Here is a 23,671-nt window from a genome sequence, read left to right as displayed (position 1 = left end):
CACCAGAGTTTTATATTCTGGCTTTGTCGTCTGTCCAGTCACAGGCCTTTAAGAGTAATATTGTGCCAGGAGCATCATCGTTTGTGCAGACACATTAATTTGTGGGTCCTTTTGTTTGGGGATCTTTGATGGGGTGCCACTTGTGTCCATTCCAGCACTGAGGAGCCTAGGGGTGATACTGGATACCTCCTTATCAATGGAGGCCCAGATTGCGGCAGTTGCCCATCTGCTTTTCCCCATCTTTGGCAGGTCAGGCAGCTTGCTCCCTACCTTTCGACCCATGGCCTAATGACAGTGATCCATGCAATGGTCACCTCCAGGTTGGACTACTGTAACTCGCTTTACACTGAGCTTCCTTTGGATCTGACCAGAAATTGCAACGGGTTCAGAATGCTGCTGCGCGTGTCCTAACTTGTACTCCATATAGGGAACATACTACTCCCATCTTGGAGCAGTTACCCTGGCTCCCCGTGGAATTCCAGATCAGATTCAAAGTTTTTGTTCTGACCTATAAAGCCCTAAGTGGACTGGGACCAGCATACCTGCAGGATCACTTCTCACCAAAGGTACCCTGGAGAGCACTTAGATCAGCTGACAATTACTGGTGGTCCCTGGCCCCAGGGAGGCTCGATTGGCCTCAACCAGAGCCAGGGCCTTTTTGGTCCTGGCTCCAGTCTGGTGGAACTCTCTGTCTGTGTACACTCAGACCTGCTAAGATCTTCTATCCTTCCAGCAAGCCTGTAAGACAGAGATGTTCTGCCAGGCATATGGTTGAGGCCATTCTGTGCCATCTGGTGAGCCTCTCTACCTGTCTGTTGGGGGAGGGGTGGCTGTATAGTCATCTTGGCCCCTCCCACGAGTCATTCTACTGCATCAAATCACTACTACCTCATTTTCCTTCATGTGCGAACGAAGCCTTTGCTTATTTAGCTACATACATAAATATGTTAGAAGTCTCAAAAATAATGGGAGTGCAGATTACTGATAGGGATTGGCCAAATATTGGTAAATGCCAAGATTCACACATAAATGTTAAAAATCCTCTAAGAATTTGGTAAACGTCCCCAAAATAGCAAGACATTATTTCTCCCCATTTCTTGGATGTGTATCAGTGAGAGCTAAACATTACATTTGACTTGTGTTTCTCTTTTGAGATACTATTTATCTCCATACCAAATTTTAAACATTCTGTATACACTTAAACACGTACATCTTTGCTGACTGCTTTATATATCTGATGAAGTAAGCTTTTGCCTACAAAAAAACAGGTGGTATAAGTCTTTTGTCTCTGAATTTTTGGTTTCCCAACAGATGCACAGAGGAAAAAAGATTTGGTCAAACCCAAGCAGTTGTACATACAGAAGAAAACGGGGACCCCCAGAACGAGTCTTGCTGCAGAAATGCCCGGTGGGTCTTGTCACACCTCAGGTGGGGTGAGCCACCTTACACTGCCACCACTCTGGGATTTAGGGTCCCTTGGGAAGGCCCAGAGTGCCCTCCCAACCCTTCTGACCTCCGTGGCTTGTCCAATAAACAGGCATGAGGACCCAGCAGACTCACAACAAACAAAAGGGCTTATTTACAAGGAGGTCAGTTAATAAACAAACAAGCAAGCAAGCAAGGTGCATTAGCAACAATAGATGGGTGAAAGCAAAATAAACAGAAGGCCCTAGCGCGACTGAACTCCCTGTCCCTCTGTCTGCCAGGCCTGCCTTCTCACTCCACCTGGACGAGGGCCTCTCTCCCTGGCAGCAACCTCCTCTAGCCTGCTCCCTGGGAGGAAGAACACAGGCCTCTTCCCTCCCAGACTTATATAGCACTAGCCCCTGTGTTCTGATTGGCCAAAAAGGGCACCAAAACAGCCCAGGGGCTCCTGGGAATCGTAGGCAGGCCTACTCCCACTGCTAACAGGCTTCTGAGGCCTTGCTAGGCCTTCCAGGCACAGCCCGATCATGAAGATTCAAGAAATATAGACAACACCTCTCATGGTTTGGGGGGGTTGTGATTAAAACCTTTCCTCCTGGGATGGGGTGGGAAGAGCAGGGGGGAAATGACATCACTGCCCAAAAGGTTACATTCTATGCTTTGTGGAAATCCTCAGGAAAAAAATCCAGATTCAGTTACATGCTTTGTTCTTTCGTTTTAGAAGAGCAAAATAAAACAATAGATCTGCCAAATAAAAAGATGACGAGGGTTAAAAAAAAGAGAAAATATGAACATTTCTATTTTTTTTAAAAAAGGTCAACCTAATATGAAAGAGTTAAAACCCTTTAAATAAATGACCTAAAATAAAGATGAACAAGGAATACGGACACTGATTAGAGGAAACAACTGTAGAGGAATCGTGCCCATTGCTGCAGAAGTTACGCACCCTCAAAAAGGGCAACTTTTGTATCACTGCCTTCTCATGAGGAGGCTTTCCTTTTTTTTTTTTAAAGAAATTTTTATTAGGTGAGTACAAATTTACAAACATTATTTCAATTATTAAACCTAGATATCAGTTTTCCCCCACCCTTTCCCTCCCCCCTTTTTTGGTGACTTCCAACAGTTTTCCAACCCATATCTTATTCTATAACTTATTTTTCTATTCTCTCTATATATAATTAACTCTTATTACATTAATAAACCAAATGATTTCCATTAACCTTAAATCTACCTAAAATTTAAATTTTACAATAATTACGACTTTTCTTTAAATGGTAAAGATTACTGTCCCCACTAGATTCCCCTAATAACTTTCAAATTGCCTCATGAGGAGGCTTTCCCACCGCAGCAGCTCTCACAGAGAGACACCTCCCGAGAGGCAGGGCTGTTGAATGTCAGCTGGGGTGATACGTAGAATCTTTGCTCGAGGACGTAGGTGGGATCTCAGCATTGTGGAAACTCCAAAGTTCAAACTTTGTGATTGCTTCCACTCCCCAATTATCCTTCCCACCACATTTCTGCTTTTTTTTTTTAAACTAATGCAATTATTTTACTAGCTGCTAATTAAAGTTGGCTGGCTGTTGTACTCCCCTAAAGAAAAGGACGGTATAAAGAGTGCTGTGTATGCTTCCTGGTTTTATTTTGAGAAACAGCAAGTTTGCGTCTCTCACACAGGTGAATGGACATCTTGGTTCAATGTGGACCATCCTGGGGGCGAGGGGGATTTTGAGACTCTAGAGGCCATTCGGTTCTACTACCGGGAACGGGTGTGCTCCCAGCCCATGGCGATCCAAGCCCGGACCACAGAGTGGGAACTGCCAGAGGAGGTGGGCGAGGTGGTGCATTACAACCCCCAGGAAGGCTTCCGCTGCCTCAACCAGGAGCAGCCTGGGGGCAAAAGCTGTTCCAATTATCACGTCCGTTTCCTATGTCCACCAGGTGAGCTCTGCAAGACAGGAGGTTTGCTTTTCAAATGTTATCCTTGTTGTTTTTTTCCTCAGTAAGACTCCCGTGCCATTTAAGCACAAGTTGAGTCCAAAGGTGTTTCAGCTGTGAAGCTCATTCGATGACTTGGATGAACTTGCGTGATTTGCTCTCTTGCAATACAACCTACCTCACAGGGCTGTTGGGAAGATAAAATTAGGGGGGATGTCTTACTATGAAGGCAAAAAGCAAACCCTATGAAATTGTCCTTTCTGTGTAGCACCAAGATTGCTGTCCTGTGCACACTTACATGGGAGTAAATCCCATCGGCTTCATCTTAGAAGATGTCTCTGTCTGCAAGATCTCTCTCAGAGCCAAGGCCTGGCAGACATATTCTGGCTAGCTGTGACAACTGAACACTGCCCAGATACTTTCTCTTTTTTTTTAGTTTTTAGTGCTGTGTTTTTGGAGCATCCCGTGAGGGCTAGGAATTTGCTTTTTAAAAATCTGAAATGCCTTCAGAATGTTCTGTTTTCGACAAACCAAGAATGAACAATGGTGCAACAAATAAAAACCTCTTGAAATAAAAAGGTGGGAGAGGGAGAACATAGACCAAAGTGGTGAAATCAGGACTTTTCTAAAAACTCAGTCTGGTCTTGCCTCTTGATTTCTCAACAACTCATCTTAATTTCACAAAATGAAAATAAGAATCCCAGCCACATTGTTCCCTCCTGGTCAGTTGGCAGTTTTAGCCAATACTGCCTGTACACAAGTGCTTACTTGTCATCCGCTCAACCTGGATGCTTGCAAATGAAGAGTTTTTATATTAACGCGGTTGATGTCATGTCCTCTGCCATTCTCCCTCTCCCCAAATCCTCCACCCTCTCATTTTCCAACAGATCCCATGGATTGGTTGGGCTGGTCAAACTGGTCGGACTGGAGTACCTGTTCACGAACTGCTTGCGGGGTTAGCGGCGTCCAGACTCGGAACCGGACTTGTTTGAACACCTCTAGTTTGGTGCTGGGGCAGCGGCTGAAATGTTTGGGGAAACCGATGGAGCGCCGAACCTGCAGCACCGGACCATGCCAAGGTATCCAAAACACCTTTCCATTTTGGTGGGAGTTCCAGATAGACCTTGGAATAACAAATGTATTTGGAATGCCAGTCTCCTCAGTGTATTTCCACATGAGCTAGAAAAGTGGACTTGGGCACTTCCAATGAATTTCAGAAGCCTGTTTTTTTCTTTCATTTTCATGTCCGGGCATGTGGCCAGATTTGGTGGCCATACTGTTTTACTTTGAATATCCCAGCTTTTGACAAAATTCTCCTGACTTGGGACAAAGTGGCTGTCCTCTTTTACCCTCCCCAGCCCCATTTTTGGAATTGAAATCAACATCACTGTGAAAACTGGCACTTCTGTTTTTGTGTTAAGGGCATCAAAGCAGTGACAAGGAAACAGACAAATCTAGGGAATGCCAGCACAATCTAGCGAAAAAAACTTAATGGCCTCCACACTTCCCAACTTATAATAGGCATCAATATCTTGGGGTGGGGGTGGGGGGTGGATAGATGTTGCAGAAACATTGATAGATAGAATTTATCTAGGATGGCAACTTCGTTAGGGCCAAGCACATTACGTGTGACATGTCTCAGGCCATGAGTACCCGACCCGATTCTCAGCCATACGTTCACATGGGGACTCACTTTTGAAAACCTGTCACTCTGTGCAGCTCCCACATGGCAAGAGGGGGCTTCAGGCATATTTCCCACAGTTTATCCCTTCCTTGGGCTCCATTTCTGCTGGCAAAAACAGCATGGAAAGGAAGCCTGGAGCCCCCCCTCGCAGCATTTGGAGCGGCTGAAAGTCAGGTCAGGCATCTTTGACCCAACTCACATCACAGAATCATAGAATCATACACTTGGAAGGTACCTCTAAGGTCATCTAGTCTAACCCGCTGCACAATGCAGGAAATTCACAACTACTTCCCCTTCTCCCACACACACCCAGTGACCCTTGCTTCATGCCCAGAAGATGGCAAAACACTATCAGAATCCCTTGCTGAACTGGTTTAGGGAAAATTGCTTCCTGACTCCAAGGTGGCAACTGGCATTACCCTGGGCATGTAAGAAGGGACCACAAGAAGTAAGCACTGATGTAACCCTTCCTGCCCTCCCTCTCATGATCTGCCCAGGTTCACAGAATCAGCATTGCTGTCAGATGGCCTCTGCTTAAAAACCTCCAATGAAGGAGAGCCGACCACCGCCCAAGGAAGCCTGTTCCACTGAGGGACCGCTCTGTCAGGAAGTTCTTCCTAATGTTTAGCCAAAAACTCTTTTGATTTAATTTCAACCCGTTGGTTCTGGGTCAATGGGTTGAAATTAAATCGCACATTAATGTGCATCTTTGCCCTTCCCAACCTTCCTCCCAAAGAGAGCATACTTTGTACACGATCCCCCCTCCCTCCCCACTGTCTTTGCTCTGTCCCACCTGGCCTCGCATATTTGGGTCTGTCTGCACGAAACACTTTCAAAAGATGGGAGAGATGTTTGGTAAAGCACGCTGGTCCCCCAGTAGAGCCTAGCACGTCACTGAGAAGGAATGTCAACAATTGCCTTGCAGTCTTTTGAAGGCTTGTTTTAATGGCCAAAGCTATTTTTTAATGAAAGTTACCTGGCCAGCCCAAGGATTTTTAAACGCCAAGTACGTTTTCGGGCAGTTCATATAGAGGACTTCAAACATTCTTGTGAAGAAGAGATAACTGATCCCTTTATTTTCTAACGAGTCAAAGAAAGAAAGTTTCTTTTTAAAAAAGAAGTCTCTTTAAAAAACATTTCAAAGCGACAGCTGCATGCGGGAATATTTTCTGGGGTATTCATAATTGAAATTCCAGATGCAAAAAACAGATTGATAATTCCCACACTGAGTGCTGCAAGAAAAAACTGTGGGCTGTGAAAAATTAAGATTCAAAGTGGTTAAAGGCTCTTGAGACTGCTAAGAGGCACCTTTGCTGGAAGGCTCCTGCTGCATCTCTGCACGAGTTGCTGCCTTCTGTCTTCTTTGGGTTTAAACAGTCTCAGAAAGGCCCTTGGGGAAGAAGGAGAGTTTTAAATGGATCCAGTAACAATAGAACTGACTGCTGTGGGCTACTTCAAGCCTTTTATCTCAGGGTTCTGATGCATAGCTTTGTAACACTGCCTTTAGAAGAGGCTGCCCTACTGTGTCTCTGCATGAGTTGTTGCTCTGAGCTCTGAAGTTCTCAAGTCTGGCATCCTCTTTCCCACAGTGTCCAGCCAGATGCTTCCAGGAAATCCACAAGCAGAGCAAGGCCTCACCTGTCCATTTACAGTTGCCTCTGTCCATGGAGGTTCCACTTAGCTGTCATGGCTAATAGCTGTTGAGAGGCTTCAGCTCTGTGCCTCTCTTTAAAGCTGCTAGTCAGTTTTCATAGCGACGGAAGCTTATAAATCTATGTTAAGGGATGGGTCGATGATGCACTTTAAATGGGATGGATCAGGGCTGGCACCAAGGCCAGTAGAATGGGGCATCCGCCAAGGCTCATAAACTAGCCCACAGCCACCCAGAAATGCTTGGCCAGCAACACTGGGAGATTGTCACGGAGGCTCCTGTGATGTCACAGCATTTGGGGGGCCATTTTGTGCTGGAGAAGTGTCTGGAGGAATCACAGCTCCAATCCCTTTTAGCATCACTGATGGAGGAAGGGGAAAAGTGTCCCACTCAGACCTCAATCTCTGGGGGCGTGTGCTTGTGTGTGACCACGAGGAGGGCAGCATGCTTGGGAGGGGGTGAGTGGTAACTTGTCCATAGCCCACCCTCCCAAATCTGGAGCCAGCCCTAAGATGGAAAACATGTTAGTCTAGGGACAGTTAGAGACACGGAAGCCATTCTGACCGAAACATTGCTCACAGAGTCACATCTGAACTTTTTTTTTTTCAAATCACACTTTGATCTTTAAATATCACTTGCTAGAGACTTGAGATTTCTTCTCTACCTTATTATGCAGAGTTAGATGGTGAGAGAGGTTTCTAATGCTAACTTCTGCCCCGCAGAGACAAAGTGGAGCTCCTGGGGGGCTTGGAGTCCCTGTTCCAAGACCTGCGGCAGTGGGGGGAGACGGGTGAGGCGGCGGAGCTGCCAGAAGTCAAAGCACGCACGCTGCGCTGGACGCCCTTCGGAGGTGCAGAAGTGCCCCCAGACGCCCTGCCCAGGTGTGTGAAGTCTTGGGTTGAAAGGAGAGTGGCAGGGATGGAGAGGGCATTCCGCCCCCCCGGGCGTGGCTCTCTAATTTTGTAATTCCTAGCCCTATTGCATTGTTCATTGGTTGTCTTATGCTGATTGCACAGCTTTCTACGCTGTAAGCCTCCCTGAGTCTCATTGTCTCTCTACACGAGATGTCTGGGCATGTGTCCGTCAAGTGTCAGGAGACACAATGTTAGCCAGGAAGTAAAGTTTTGAAAGACAGAGCCCGCAGAGATCGCTCTGGAGGGGACAGATTCTCTCACAGCCTTCCGCCACCTCTGGCACGCTGGACTGTCTCCTCATCTGAAGCTTTTACCCTGCCACTCTCGCTGCTTAAAATTTTGAATTAAATGACCCTCAGCAGGGCAAAGGCTTTGGAAGGGGAGATGCCAGAGGTGGCAGAAGGCTGTGAGAGAATCCGTCCCCTCCAGAGTGATCTCCACCAGCTCTGTAATTTAAAACTATGCTTTCTGGCTAACGTTGCGTCTCCCAACACGTGAAGAACACATGTCAAAAGTATTGTGTAGAAAGACTCTTAGAAAGACAGACTATAAATAAATTAAATAAATAAGGAAAAATAAAATACCTGAGGACACCTGGGAAGAGTTTGAGGAGGGTGATTTTGAATTCAAGTTGCCCTTCTACAGTTAGATTTACCTTGCTATATACATTTCTCCGAACAAAGGCAGGAAGCAAAATTTTGGGGCAAACTTGGCAGAAATTTCAGAGTTCAAGTTTACCTTTCAAACACAATTGAATTTGGCTTAGATTGTGTTTTTAAAAAGAAACATGATGGCCTTAATCTTTTGTGGATGAATTTTGAGAATCAAGCTCCCAAATTTAACATGTCAAAGTAGATTCCACAAAGGTGGGGGAGGGGCGTTCCTCTGAAAAAACCCTTTTGTTGCCCTCCATTGCTAACCTGATCTCCAAACTGCAGAGATCCATTCCCTTGGAGTAAAAGGCAACTTTGAAGGGCGGTTTCTGTGGCATGATTTCCTGCTGAGGTCCCTCTATTCCCCACACTCTGCCCCCTTCCAGGCTCCACCCCCAAATCTCTAGAGATTTCCCAACCTGGATCTGGCAACCCTAAGGGGATCCTCCCTCCCCTCAATTGCACAATAGCAGCTCTCCTGGAACTCCGGAAGAGAAAGTTCTTTCCCATCATCTGCATTCGGAGAGACTTTATGTGGGGACTGAAACCCAGACCTTCTGCATGCAAAGCCACTAAGCTATGGGCCCTTCTGGATAAGAGTGGAAGGACACAAGTGAATTTTTTTGCTCATGAAGCTACTTTATGCAGACTAAGATATTTGGTCCTTCCAGCTCCAGACTGTCTCCGGCAGAGTCTCAGGGTTTCAAGCCAAGAAACTTCTTCTGCCGACACCTGTAACCAGATCCTTCAATTAGCAATGTGAGGGACTGGATTTGGGGCATTCTGCAAACCAGGAGCCCAGCCACTAAGCACTGACACCCCCCCCCCCAGTATGTCTGAATTCGTATCCTCTGCTTCTGAATTTGTATCCTCCTGCCTCCCTGTTCCTAGCTTGTCAGCTCAGCTGTGATACGGGCATTCCCAGCAAGGACTGTAGCACTTGCATCTGTCCCAACCACACCCTTTCGGGGATTGTACGAAGCGCTGATGGAACGGTTCTTGCCAATGCGCAGATCTCTCTTGTGGAACGGCCAGCAGCTGTGCTGGCATGGAGTGACTCCCAGGGCCAGTTCATGATCCGTGGCATCTGCACTGGGAGTGCTGCCAACATTAGCGCACGGCTGGAGCGTTTTGCCTCAGGCATGACTTCCGTGACTGCTGATGGCTCCCGTACGTCCCTGGCAGAGATTGTGCTCCACAGACTTGGTATGAAAGAATTATTTATTTGTTCTTCTAAGGTGGTCAGAACTATGAATATGGCTCTCCTGTCCTCTCTTATCCTCACAACAACTCTGTGAGGTACTCTGGGCCAAGCTACAAGTAACGAATGGCACTTGAATGGCAAGTGAACAGACTCACATGTATTCCTCCCTGTTCACTTGTGCTCCACTTGTGCTCCGCTCGGTAGTGATTGAGTGGAGTGCAAGTGGAGCACAAGGGAACAAGGAGGAATACGTGTGAGTCTGTTCACTTGCCATTCAAGTGTAATTCATCACTTGTAGCTTGAGTCTGAGACTGGTTCCAAGCCATCCCATGTACTTCAGGGCAACTTCAAAGAATGCCTTCTGACTAGGGTTGCAAGGTCTCCTGACCCTCCCAGTGGGAGTTGGGGGGGCACCTGGCACTCACCTTTTCTTTGATCCTCACACACACTTCACAGCAGGCCAGTTTGGGCCCCAAATGGGCCCAACCCATTTGGGTCGCAAATCGGCCCGCTGTGAAGTGCGTAAGTGCTCTTGAGGAGGCATGATGACTTCACTGCCGGGGGTGATGATGTCACGCCACCTGGGAGCTTGCCCGGGAGGCCTGTTCCTCCACTTTCCCCCTCTGCTGGCCAGGGGAGTGGTGGTGGAGGGTGGTGAGTGGGGGATCCCCTACCCCCAATGGAGGAATTGGGATCCCTACTTCTGACTCTGATTTGACAGACTCTGGTGGCTCACATACAGACAATCAAACCAACAAGTTAGTTTAATGTAACCTCGATTTTGTATGACCTCTGGACCTTATCAGATTCTGGTGTGAGATTCGAATAGCAGCCTCCCAGATCGCTGGCCTCAGGCAATCTGTTACACCAGTTCTCTTTAGCCTTAAAGTGCATAGATTTTTATTGACTCCCTATTTCTGTTTTATTATAAACTGCCTCTGATTTGGAGTGTGTGTGATTTATATTTAAAATAATCAATACTACTTCATTTTCACACTTGACAGAGAAGCCTTATATGGTTGTCCATCCTGAATCGAAGGTGAGGAGAGTTGGGTCAAAGGTTCAATTTTGCTGCAGTGCACAAGGCACCCCGGAGCCAAGGAAATATTACTGGTAAGTGATGGCACTCAGGTGGCGGCAGTGTGGGCAGGCACCCACGTGCTGGGAAAGGGTCATTTTACTGGGGCCTGGAGGCCCAGAGGGGCTCAGCTGAGGCTACAATCCCCCTTTACTATGAGACAACAATATTGAGGATAAACTGCAGATCACGCCAGAGGATATTTATAGAAACTTATTTTCTTGTATCTATGTACCTGTTGTCCAGATCTTGTGAGATTTGCTGGAATGAATCAGAAGTAGTGTCAGAGTAGAAAAATCTAGCCACATCCTGATCAGCTGGGCTTCCTAAGTTGCTCCTATTGAGAACTTCCCAGTCCCAGAGTTCCTTTTCCACAAGCAGGAGGGAAGGACGTCTGGTGGAAAAGGCAACACAAGGCACCATAAGAGAGCAGGAGCAAGAAGTGCCCCTGATGCTTCTAGTAGGATTTGCATGCCCAAAATATATGCAATAATAATTCACTCACAGTCACAAACACATATATTGCCAGCTGCCATGTCTGCAGGTGGCTACAAATATAAATCAGGCAGCCAGAAATGTAAGGAGGTAAAAGAAAGGGAACAAAAGAAGCTAAAGGAAACCAATCTATGTTCCAGTTTTTCAAATCAGACAAGAGCCTTTTTGCAGTCATGCAATAATGCAGTAACCAGGGAAGCAGCTGAACAAAAACAATGTGAAACTTATTTCAGAAGAGAAACTGAGTCTGTGGCCACTAATTTTCAGTGAAGTGTGCATAGCCCTATGGGTGTTTTGCACACTGCCAGTGATGCAGAAACTGAAAGAAGTTGCAACAAGCTGGCACTCCTAAACAAGGCAGGTGTTCTTCAATAGGGCAAGAACAGGTAAGCCACCGAGCCATCCTGTCTATTGAATTTGAACTTGCAAGAGACTGGGCGGGGGAGAGGGTAGTTCATGATTTTGTGTGAAAAATGCCAGGAAAATAAGGCTTTAGTCCATTTAGTCCAAATAAAGTACACTAGATCCTGTAAATGGAGAAATTTATAGAATGAATCTTTTTTAGTGACAAAAAGTTGCAAAATAGTTAGCAAACTTGTAGGATTCTTGGGCCATTTCTGCAAGTCCTTATACAGGTGGCCCACTCACGGAACACTGGCAGCTTTCCCCCAGGAATCCAGATGTCTTCGTTTGCAAAATGGCCGCAGACTATTTGGTTTCCATTTTTTCAGCACCTTTTCTGGAACTGCACTTTCCTGCGGTCCCAGAAAATGTGCCGAAAAATGGAAACCAAACAGTCTGCAACCATTTTACAAATGGAGATGTCTAGATTGCTGGGGGAAAGCTGCCAGTGTTCCGTGAGTGGGCCACCTGTATAAGGACGTATGGAAATGGCCTTAAGCTGGGTTTTATTATTAAAAGATGCAAAAGCAGCATTTTTCAAAAATGTAGACAATGTAACAGCAATTTCATAACTAAAACAAATCCTTTTCATGGTTCATTAGATCGTATGTATGGGTTGAGGCACTGTGGTGATGGTGTATGTGTGTGGGGGGAGCCCATTTTAAATGTTTGTAGTGCCCCCCACAAATGCTTGTGGGGTATATAACTTTGTGGGGCTGAGGGAGGAGTCTCAGTAATTTGAACCTTGACTTGTATTGCTGTTCCAGATGAACTTCTTTAAAAATGAAAAAAAAACTTTAAAAAAAGATTTTAGAAATTGCATGAATGGGGTAGAAGGAGTGTGTTGACAATGGCATGGATGCTGACCAATAGATGTTGTGTCCAGTCTGCAGTTTCCTAGCAAGAGTAAACTGCATGCAGTTTGAACGCTGGGCATTTGTGATTTTGATTTCCCTAGAACTGATATACACTCTTGGATCCACCACAACAGATGATTAATTTTATTGTACACACAGATGGCTGTGATGGCACATCACAGCCATCTGGGCTCTGAGAAGGAGAAGGAAAGGGAGCTGCAGCTAGAAGAGTACGCTTGGAATATGCTTGGAAGGCGATGATATTGACAGAAGGCCCCTTTCCAGTCACCTGCATGGAGCGTGCCATGTTTGTTTTCCTCCCGGAAGAGAAGACGGACTTCACTTGTCAGAAGTGTAAGCTGGTCAGGCTTTTGGAGGAGAAGATTCAGAGCCTGGAGGAGAGGATCACCACCCTTCAGGAGATCAAGGAGGGAGAGGATTTTATTGAGAAGAGCCTGGGGGCTGGATTCAGTTTCGTTTTCCCGGACATGTCGGACGTTCCTCTCCGCAGGTCCGGGGGGAACTGTCTGAGCAGGCTGACTGGGCGGTTGACTCGCGAGGGTTAACCTCCAGGACTCCCAGGGAGGGAGCCTGGATCCGGGGCGCCGCGGGAAGAACCCTCTGGAAGTAATGCAGGGGGTAAATTGCCCGCTTGCTCCAACAGAGGCCGGCAGACTTGCGCAGCACCGCGTGTGCTGCCGGGCCATGGAGAATGGCAATAAGCAGATTTAAGGTGAAAGCCTGTAAGTAAGCGAATCCCTTCTGATTCTTAAGTGTATGCGAAGGATTGGTGGGAGCTGAAGCTAAGAAGGCGCGGATTTCTTCCCCCTTTACTGAGTCTCGGAACTCAGTTGGCGTCCCCCCCTCCCCAAGATGGCGATGAAAAAGCAGAGCCCAGCAATGAGTAAATCGGTGATGGCGACGCTACAGGGGAAGGGGGAAACTTTGGAAGAGTTGGTGAGACGAGCAGTTTTCGATGCTGTGCAACCCTTTGTAGTGAAACTGAATGAAATGGGGCAAAAGGTTGATTCAGTGGAGAGCGAGGTGAAAGCCATTAAAGAAACAGCGACCGGAGCAGAGCAGTCCGCACACGAGAACGCAGTACTCATGAAAGCAACAAGTAAGGAAGTGAAGCTTTTGGAGAATCAATTAATAGGATTGCAAGTGGACCGTGCCCAAACGGTACTGCGTCTTCAGAATGTAAAAGAGGAGGAAAATGAAAATTTAAAAGATGTGGTGTCTGGACTTTTGGCGACATTCGCAGAGGCAACTAAAGAAGAGTTAAAAAGCGACATCTTGGAGGTCCGGCAGACGTCTTCAAAGTATGTAATGAAGCGGCAGCTGCCTCGCGAGATTATTATTGACTTTTCATCTAGGAAGACTTGGGACACCATTTTATATAATTCGTACAATGTGGACTTGGATTATTTGGGCAACAAGGTTAAAATTTTGAAGGATGTTCCATTTTTGGCTCGTAAAAGAAGATTCAAGTATAAAGGACTTGCGGCTTTCTTGAGGAAATGTGATGTGAAATATAAATGGTTGTTTCCAGAAGGCGTTTTGTTTAGTTATAAGGATCAAATTTATAAGATTACATCGGAAGCCCAGCTGACAGACTTTTTGTTCAATCATCAGGAGTTCCATCAAGACGAACGTCCAAAGTCTGAAGGGGAAGGTGGGGGGGAGGAGAGAGCGGGCACAGCTGCTCCAGCTGCGCAGAGAGAATTGAGACCGAGACGCAAGGGGGGGGGAGAGAAGATCTGATCCTGAATATGGCGGGTATTGTATAAGATCTACTAATCTGCTCGCATGTTAGAAAGTTAACTTTTAAGAAAAATTGCAGCATGAAGGGAATACAAGAGATGTAGTGTAGTGTTTATTGTTTGTATGTTGCTCTTCCCCTTTTCCCAGCCCCCCTCCCCTTTTCCCCCTTCTTTCTTTCCCTTGTATTTTTGTAGTTTTTTGTAGTTTTCCATGTTAGATATTAAAAAAAAAGAGAGAGAGAGAGAAGAGCCTGGGGGCTCTGCACAAGCATTATGAAGTAAGTCCAAGAGAAGAAGGAAGAGTCGATCTCCCTTCTGAGCCTCTCAGTTCTGCAATACAAACCGGAAGATGTGGACTAAGGTGAGGCTCTGGTCCACTGGAGCTCAAGAATAATTTTGAAGTGATTGGGATGGTGATGGAGACGAGAGTGGAAGGAGAACCACAAAAACCTGGAGGAGGGAGTGAAGAGGGCATGGGGCCACACGGAAGTGGAAGAAAATGGAAGGTGGTGGTCTTTGGGGACTCTCTGCTCAGGGGTATGGAACATCATGTGTCCAGGCCAGATCCCCTATGCCGAGAGATGTGTTGCTTGCCAAGAGCCAGAATTCAGGATATTACAGACCGACTGCTGAAACTGATCAGACCGACTGATCAGTACCCATTTGTGCTGGTTCACGTGGGAATGAATGACACAGTCGCAAATACCATTGCAAGAATTAAAGAGGACTATGAAGCTCTTGGAAGGCAGTTGAGGACAGTGGGGGCACAGGTGGTATTCTCTTCTATCCTTCCTGTCAAAGGAAGAGGAATGCAAAGGGAGCAGACCACACTCGAGGTGAATCGCTGGCTGAGTTGGTGGTGTCGGCAGGAGCGATTTGGGTTCTGGGACCACGGGATAGGTTTTCTTAGAGAAGGCCTTCTAGCACATGATGAGCTTCACCTCTCACGGTCAGGGAAGAAAATGTTTGGAAAGAACCTGGAGAGCTTCATCAGGAGAGCTTTAAACTGATGCCACAAGGGGAAGGGGACGATCGACATGGGGATTTCAATGAAGAAGTGATAACAGCAGGGGCCCACCTGGGTAGAACAGATCAAACAAAGGTACAAGGCTACAAGTGACTAATATATACCAATGCCCAAAGTATGGGTGATAAGAAGGACGAGCTTGAGCTTCTCTTGCAAACAGAGGGCTACAATATAGTAGGAATTACTGAGACTTGGTGGGATGATTCCCATGACTGGAATGTGGTAGTGGATGGGTACAAGTTGTTCAAGAAAAACCAGAAGGGTAGAAGAGGAGGCAGAGTAGCATTGCATGTGAGGAGAGGGCTTGATTGTCAGCAAGTTCTGGAGAATGTGGTTGACAGCCCACTGGAAAGTATATGGGTGGAAATAACGGGAGGAAGGACAAAGGGTATTGTTGTTGGAGTCTGCTACAGACCACCTGACCAGGGAGAGGAAATGGATGCCGCCCTCCTTGAACAGAATAGTAAGAACATCCAGACATCAGAACCTTATAATTATGGGTGACTTCAACTTCCATGATGTGTGCTGGGAGACAAGCTCAGCAAAGCCACAAGACTCGTGCAACTTCCTGACCTGCCTGGCCGATAACTTCCTTTTTCAAATGGTGGAGGAAGATACGAGGGGCTCAGCCATACTAGACTTATTATTAACCAACAGGGAAGAATTGGTAGATGAGGTGAAGGTGGTGGGGACCTTAGGGGAAGTGACCATGTCCTTCTTGAATTCCAGTTGCTGTGGGGGACCAAGGAAGTCCGTAGCCAGACTCGTAGGTTAGATTTTCTTAGGGCTGACTTCAATGAACTCAGAGGCTTGATGAGGGTCATTCCGTGGGGGAGTGTGCTGGAAGGGAAAGGAGCAAGTGAAGGGTGGGCTCTTCTCAAACATGAACTTTTGCAAGGTCAAGCCCTCACTATTCCAGCAAGACGGAAACATGGTAAGGGCTCCAAGAAACTGATGTAGATTAACAGAGAGCTCCAGAATAAGCTAAGGGAGGAAAAGGAAATGTTCAGGAAATGGAGAGAAGGACAGACCTCTAAAGAGGAATATAGGAGGGTTACTAGGTACTACAGATCAGCCATCAGAGAAGACAAAGCTCAGTATGAGCTGTGTCTGGCCGGGGGGCTTGCTACAATAAGAAAAACTTCTACAGATATGTGAGAAGCAAATGCAAGGTAAAAGAGGCAATTGGACCGCTGTTGGGAATGGAAGGAGAAAATCTGATAGAGGACAGAGAAAAAGCAGACAGGTTTAATGACCTTTTTTGCCTCTGTTTTCTCCCTGAAGAACTCGAGCCCATCTAGAGATGGTAGTAGACATGACAAGACACCTGAGGGGCTAGTTGACATTGACAGAGAGGTTGTGGAGAGGCACCTGGCTGCACTGGCTGCACTGGATGAATACAAATCGCCTGGGCTGGATGGGGTGTACCCAAGAGCGTGCAAAGAACTTTCTAGAGAACTTGCAGAGCCTCTGTCCATCATCTTCAAGGCCTCCTGGAGGACTGGGGATGTGACACAAGATTAGAGAAGAGCGAATGTTAGCCCAATCTTTAAGAAAGGGAAGAAGGATGACCCGGGAAACTACAGGCCGGTCAGTCTGACTTCTGTGGCTGGGAAGATATTAGAGCAGATTTTAAAAGGATCAATCTGTAAGCATCTGAAGGACCACTTAATAATCTGAGGAAGTCAACATGGTTTTGTCCCCAACAGATCTTGTCAGACCAACCTGGTTTCTTTCTTTGATCAAGTGACGAGCTTACTGGATTGTGGGAACTCTGTTGATGTGATTTACCTGGATTTCAGTAAAGCTTTTGATAAGGTCCCCCATGACATTCTAATGGGTAAACTGGAAGACTGTGGAGTAGACTATAGGACAATTCGGTGGATAGGGAACTGGTTAGAGGACCACACCCAAAGAGTGGTGGTCAATGGCATTTCATCAGATTGGAGGGAGGTGTCCAGTGGGGTGCCACAGCGCTCAGTTTTGAGCCTGGTACTTTTCAATATTTTTATCAATGATCTGGATGAAGGAGTGGAAGGGCTGTTCATTACATTTGCTGATGATACCAAATTGGGAGGAGTGGCAAACACCCAAGACAATAGAGATAAAATTCAACAAGACCTCAATCTGCTGGAGAAGTGGGCGGTTGTGAACAGGATGCAATTCATCATAGATAAGTGCACAGTATTACATCTGGGCCACAAAAATGTGAATCACAAATACAGGATGGGGGATACACTTCTGGGTAGTAGTGTTTGCGAAAGAAATCTTGGAGTAAGAGTGGACTGTAAACTAAATATGAGCAGTCAGTGTGATGCGGTGGCAAAAAAGGCAAACTCAGTCTTGGGTTGTATCAAAAGGGCCATTGCATCGAAATCACAGGTGGTCATAGTCCCTCTCTATACTGCCTTGGCCAGGCTGCACCTGTAGTACTGTGTGCAGTTCTGGAGGCCTCAATACAAAAAGGATGTGGACAAAATTGAGAGGGTGCAGAAGAGAGCGATGAAAATGATCAGGGGTCTGGAGACTGAGCCCTACAAGGAAAGGCTGTGGGCCTTGGGAATGTTTAGTTTGGAGAAGAGAAGGTTGAGGGGGGACATGACTGAGTTTGGAGAAGAGGAGATTGAGGGGGGACATGATTGCTCTCTTTAAATATTTGAAAGGCTGTCATTTGGAGGAGGGCAAGGAGCTATTCCAGTTGGCAGCTGAGGATAGGACTCGAAGCAACAGGCTTCAATTACATGCAGAAAGGTACCAGCTGGATATTAGGAAAAACTTTTTCATGGTCAGAGGAGTTCAAAGGTGGAATCAGCTGCCTAGGGAGGTGGTGAGCTCCCCTTCACTGGCAGTTTTCAAGAAGAGGCTGGATGAATACTTGTCAGGGATGTTTTAGGCTCATCCTGCATTGGGCAGGGGGTTGGACTGGAAGGTCTGTATGGCCCCTTCCAACTCTGTGATTCTGTACCGGACCTGCTGGATAAAACACTGATCTCTAAGAAGCAGTTATGGCCATGCTAGAAAGGAAAATTAAGTAAAATAAAACCACAAAGATTTGGGGGAATGGGGGAGAGGAGAGAGGATGTAAAAATCTGCCAGGTAACTCTCAAAAAGACTTCACTGCATGAGTTAAAGAACTTTATTGATAAGCTACCAGTTTCAGGATCTTACTCCATTTTTGCCAGGAATGACGTTTCCCTACAAGCACTAAACATATATAGGATTCTAAGTGCGGGTGAATTCCCAAATCCCCACCCCCTTAAGGTAACGGTCAGCTACATTCAAGAGGAAGCATCTAGGCAGGAAAAAGCAAAATTGATATATGAGAAGTCTCAATGTCATGAGCGTCTGTGCAAGCTTCTCGTTCCAGGCTAAAGAGAGAGGAGGTTAAGAGAACATACAGATAACAGTAGAGACAACCCCTCTTTTACGTCCTTCCACATCACAGTCAAGAAATAGCTTCAGCTTTTAGTTATACCCATAGCATCGGAGCACAAATGAACATTGCACAGGGTCTTGTTGGGTATGACAGGTGATGCTAACCACCGGACAAAGCAAATGAAAAATGGACTGTCTCATCTTGAGACACTAGCATACGAGCCATACCTTCAATCTAAATTCAGAAATGAAAACCCTCTCTTCTCATCGCCCAATAAACATACTAAATGGAGCAAAGGCAGATATAACATTTGTAGACCACTTTTGAAAACTCCTTCACGGTATTCACTGCAAAAGTGCATTATTTTTCTTGGGATAAGCTCTGAAGAAACTCATTTTGTGGCTTCTCAGAGTGGCTCAATTTGAATAAAGAAAAATTAGTTATGAATGGCCCTGGCAAAGCTCTATGTACATCTTCCTCCCTGCTGATCCCCATAGAAGCCTTGCAGCTTGCAGCAAGGTTGCTTTTTTAAAAAGATGATGAATGCATGTATATAACACTGTTGTATATAAATGCTGCTGTAAAACAAATTCAAAAAGGCAGACGTCTTGCCTGAAGGAAGAGGAATAAGGGGATTAAACTGATGGCTGATCCGCTGTTCAACCTCCTGGTTGTGTGTGTGTGCAAGATATGTTGCACAGCTGTGTCGAGTGTGTGAAGAAGCCATTGTAAACATTGTTTAAGTGCTACTTCTGTCTTTACTCGTAGCAGAGCAAAATGTTACCCTTGTCTTCACTTGTGTAGCTAAACAATTGGGAATTCTGAAAGCAAATGACCATTTACCAAAGAGCAGCAAGTTTGTGGTTAGGTGCCGCCAAGCTCTTAATTGGTTAGACTCCAACCACTCCCTCTCCTGATTCTCTAGGTATCATAATGGAACACTCCTGGATCGGAAGATGTACAAGTATGACAGCCGCTTGGTCATGAAGGACCTGGGGCCGCATCAAGCTGGTTCATATTACTGCAAAGCCAGCAGTGACGTGGGCTCTATCAAATCGTCCATCGCCCATTTGACAATCATAGGTGAGCAGTTGGTTGGTGTCTGGGCAGGCACTGTTTCCTTTTCATGTGGCTTTTATTTTACCGTTGGGCAGCAAAAAAAGTTAATTGCAAACAAAAATGTCAACAAGGGGAAATAGCAAAGAGTCCAGTAGCACCTTTAAGACTAACCAACTTTATTGTATCATAAGCTTTTGAGAACTACAACTCTCTTCATCAGATGCAACTTTATTGTAGCATGAGCTTTCGAGAACCACAGCTCTCTTCATCAGATGCATCTGATGAAGAGAGCTGTGGTTCTCGAAAGCTCATGCTACAATAAAATTGTTTAGTCTTAAAGGTGCTACTGGACTCTTTACTATTTTGCAACTACAGACTAACACAGCTAACTCCTCTGGATCAACAGAGGGGAAAGAACCCAGGCACAAATGAAAACGCCCTTGCAATAAATAGGGGAATGTGGGATCAGTCCCTTTCCAGTCAAACCTTCTGCTAAGAAGCTGCTCAGACTGAGGAATGAGGCCAGTCTTTATAAGAACTCTCTATTGATTTATTGTGTCATCCAGTGGGGGACTGGTCATTAAGTCTTGGTGAGCCGATGACCTCCCCTTTCCCCCCCCCGGGGGGGCTCTCAGCCCCAAGTAAGGGGTAACCCTTAATCTCTGCAGGGCAGACAGGAGGTACGCTGCCCAGCTAAACCCCATGCCAGGCAGGAAAGGAGGCACATGCTATGGGGAAGGAGGTGCCCAGCTGAGCCCCGCATAGCAAAGGAAATACCTGGCCAAGTTGTGTGTGGCATGAGGCTGTCAGGGCAGACTCTTTCTCCCTCCCTTCTTTGTGTGTGTATGTGTGTGTGTGGGGGGGTCCCTTTCTTGGGCAATTTTTTCCTCCCAGTATGCCCCTGGTGCCACCTGGCTGTGATAAGGTGTTGCAATACTGCCTTCTGACCGTCTGCAGTGGTGATGACGCTGGAGTGCAGCCAAAAGGAGTCCATTAGCTTCCTCCTCTGGCCAATCATTCAATCGGTCTGTCTGTCTGTTTAAAGAATATATATGCTGCTTTTCTACCCAAATAGGATCCCTAAGGCAGCAAAGTGTAAGCTCTGCCTTGGTCTCAATGCTAGACTTCCTAGTCTGAGACACCAGATGCTGTACAAGATGTATTCATTTTTCTGAGCTTTGGGGAAGTATTGTAGGATTGTAATTTTTTTAGTCTCAGAAATATTGTGTTCTCTTATTCCAGTACATCATAACCTCTTCTTTTCTTGCAGAGCCAGGAATTTCTGCCTGCACAGCTCAGCCAGAGGAGTATCTTATCAGACTTCCTGACGAGTGTTTCCAAGAAGGCACACACTCCCACTTCTACAATGTCGGCCGCTGTCCCAAAGCCCTTTGTGATGGAAGCTTGGTGGACAGTTTGCAGTGCCAAGATGGTGTGGAGCACTGTTGTGGGACGCGGCGCATGGAGGTGCAGGAGATTCACTGTGTCGGGTATATCTTGCCCATCAAGGTGGTCGCAGAGTGCGGGTGTGCCTCCTGCACCCAGCCCAAGGTCCTGGTCCGTGGGAAAGCTTCGGCAGCTGACAATGGTGAGCCCCTGCGTTTTGGTGAGATCTACCTAGGTGCTGAGAAGATCGGCTTCACTGGCTACAAGGGAACTTTCACCATTGAGGTTCCACCCAACACGCAGCGGTTGGTGGTCAAATTTGTGGATCGGATGCAGAAATTTGTGGATGCCGTCAAGGTCTTCCCCTTTGACCAGCGTGGTGGAGCTGTATACCAGGATGTCAGACTGATGAGGAGGAAAAAGCCTGTTACTTTGGAAGCGACAGAGACCAACGTCATCCCTCTGGGAGAGGTGACCAGAGAGGATCCCGTTGGGGAGATAGTCATCCCTCCAGCTTCCTTCTTCAGGCCCAATGGCCAAGTGTACAATGGCACTGTAAAAGCGAGCGTTACCTTCGTGGACCCCCGTGACATCACCACTGTGAATGCTGCCTCCAGCGACCTGAATTTCATCAATGCTGAAGGGGATGTCTTCCCACTCAGGACTTACGGCATGTTTTCAGTTGACTTCTGGGAAGAAGGGACCAACCAGGGGTTAGAAACGGGGCGTGTGGAAGTGAAGATGGATGCTGAGCTGATCAAGATGCCAGAACACATTCAGAAAATGAAGCTGTGGTCCCTCAACCCCGTGACTGGCCTGTGGGAGGAAGAAGGGTCCTTCAAGCAGGCTAAAGAGAAGCGGGGAAAGCGAGAGGAGAGGGCCTTTCTTATTGGCAACCTGGAGATCCGTGAACGTCGCCTCTTTAACCTTGATGTTCCAGAGAACCGTCGCTGCTTTGTCAAAGTCCGGGCCTACATCAATGAGAAGTTCATGCCTGATGAGCAGATGGAGGGGGTAGTGGTCACCCTCATCAACCTGGAACCCAGGCCTGGCTACCCATCCAATCCTCAGGCCTGGGGTAGGTTCGACAGTGTGGTGACTGGTCCCAATGGAGCTTGCTTGCCTGCTTTCTGCGATGCCCAACGAGCCGATGCTTACACAGCCTATGTCACAGCTACCATGGGAGGGGAGGAACTGGAAGCTGTGCCGTCTAGGCCACAGCTCAATCCTGGTGCTATTGGAGTTTCCCAGCCTTACTTGAACAAGCTTGGCTACCAGCGGACTGACCACGATGACCCAGCCCTGAAGAAGACAGCCTTCAAGATTAACCTGGCCAAACCCAACCAGAACAACATCGATGAGACCAATGGGCCCATCTATGCCTACCGGAGTCTGAAACAATGTGAAGAAGCACCAGTCACAGCCAACCATTTCCGGTTCTACAGGGTAGAAGTGGACAAGTATGAATACAACGTCGTACCTTTCAAGGAGAGTGATTTGACCACCTGGACAGGAGACTACCTCTCTTGGTGGCCCAACCCTCAGGAGTTCCGGGCCTGTTATATCAAAGTGAAGATTAATGGGCCTCAAGAGTACATGGTGCGGTCACGAAATGTGGGTGGCAGTCACCCAAGGACTCAAGGGCAGCTCTATGGCCTGCGAGACACCCGTAGCGTCCGAGATCTTGCCATCTATAACAGTTCAGCAGCTTGCGTAGAATTCAAGTGCAGTGGGATGTTGTTTGACCAGGGTTTGGTGGATAGGACTTTCGTGTCCGTCATTCCTCAAGGAAGTTGCCGGCGTACAGCTGTCAACAGCTATCTGAGAGAATACCTAGGCCGCCACCCCCCAGTGGTGGAAAATAACAACACTGCAATCTTCAACATGTTGGCTCCAGTGGATCCACTGGGACACAACTATGGCATCTACACTGTGACAGACCAGAACCCACGCCTTGCCAAGGAGATTGCCATTGGGCGCTGCTTTGATGGGACTTCGGATGGTTTCTCACGTGAGATGAAGTCCACTACAGGGATTGCCTTGACCTTCACCTGCCAGGAGAAGCCAGTGGGACGCAAAAGCTTCTTCCAGCGCCTGCTCGAATTCCCTGCCCAGACGCTGACAGAGATCCAGCGTGAAATGAGAGGCAATGAACAGCTGCGGGGCTCTTCCCAAGTGGTGGCTTACCCATCTGGATTGCGGACCATGTTCTCCACACAGACCCGTCGGACCCCCAGTTTCCGAAGGAGAGTGGGTGCTACTTAGACAAAACAGTGAGCGACACAAAGAAATCTTTGGGTCACGGCCTCACCCCAATACATTCTTCAGCTCCCTAACATCGTTGGGCAGTGCCTCAATGTGGCAAGCTTTGTCCCTCCTCACAGGCCAACACCCTAAATCCTGCAATACAAAACAACTGAATCTGTTAATCCCGTGGCATCTTTTTGTCTACTGTTCCTACTCCTTTTAGCCTCGCTTCCCTGTTCTATATTATGCACAAGGTCTTCCTCCCATGTTCTCATTGCAGCTAATCCCTGATTCAGCTCTCCTTGCCACCCACCTGCCAGATGGACTTCTCTTTTCCATTTTTGTTGGTACCTCTTTGTTGGTAGCTAATACCACCCTTTTGTATTTACTTACCAACAAAGACAGGGCCTTTTTTCTGGGGAAAGAGGTGGTGGAACTCAGTGGGTTGCCCTTGGAGAAAATGGTCACATGGCTGGTGGCCCCGCCCCCTGATCTCCAGACAGAGAGGAGTTGAG

At 47.0% G+C, this 23,671-nt stretch overlaps 2 protein-coding genes across 2 annotated transcripts in view; one reads left to right on the top strand and one right to left on the bottom strand.

Annotated features, from left to right (window-relative positions):
- The window catches only part of TPM4 (tropomyosin 4), a 258,690-nt gene that overhangs the window by 18,605 nt on the left and 216,414 nt on the right, over positions 1 to 23,671 (bottom strand). The gene's annotated exons all lie outside the window — the stretch shown is intronic.
- LOC129329778 (cartilage intermediate layer protein 2-like) lies at positions 1,349 to 23,538 on the top strand. The gene is made up of 8 exons (XM_054979407.1): positions 1,349 to 1,407; positions 3,100 to 3,363; positions 4,248 to 4,439; positions 7,418 to 7,576; positions 9,154 to 9,468; positions 10,471 to 10,579; positions 19,390 to 19,547; positions 20,794 to 23,538. Exons 1-8 carry the CDS (start codon positions 1,401 to 1,403, stop codon positions 23,172 to 23,174), a joined length of 3,585 nt encoding a protein of 1,194 aa, XP_054835382.1. The 5' UTR covers positions 1,349 to 1,400; the 3' UTR covers positions 23,175 to 23,538.

This window comes from Eublepharis macularius, chromosome 5 (genome assembly GCF_028583425.1).
Source record: "Eublepharis macularius isolate TG4126 chromosome 5, MPM_Emac_v1.0, whole genome shotgun sequence".
NCBI lineage: Eukaryota > Metazoa > Chordata > Lepidosauria > Squamata > Eublepharidae > Eublepharis > Eublepharis macularius.
Note: the sequence above shows the minus strand (reverse complement) of the source record. Positions and strands in the feature narration are given on the sequence as shown.

Excerpts from the sequence above, each read along its gene's own strand:
- LOC129329778 (XM_054979407.1), top strand. Across the intron at positions 9,469-10,470 it reads GATTGTGCTCCACAGACTTG|AGAAGCCTTATATGGTTGTC; the intron begins GTATGAAAGAAT and ends CACACTTGACAG. Across the intron at positions 19,548-20,793 it reads CGCCCATTTGACAATCATAG|AGCCAGGAATTTCTGCCTGC; the intron begins GTGAGCAGTTGG and ends CTTTTCTTGCAG.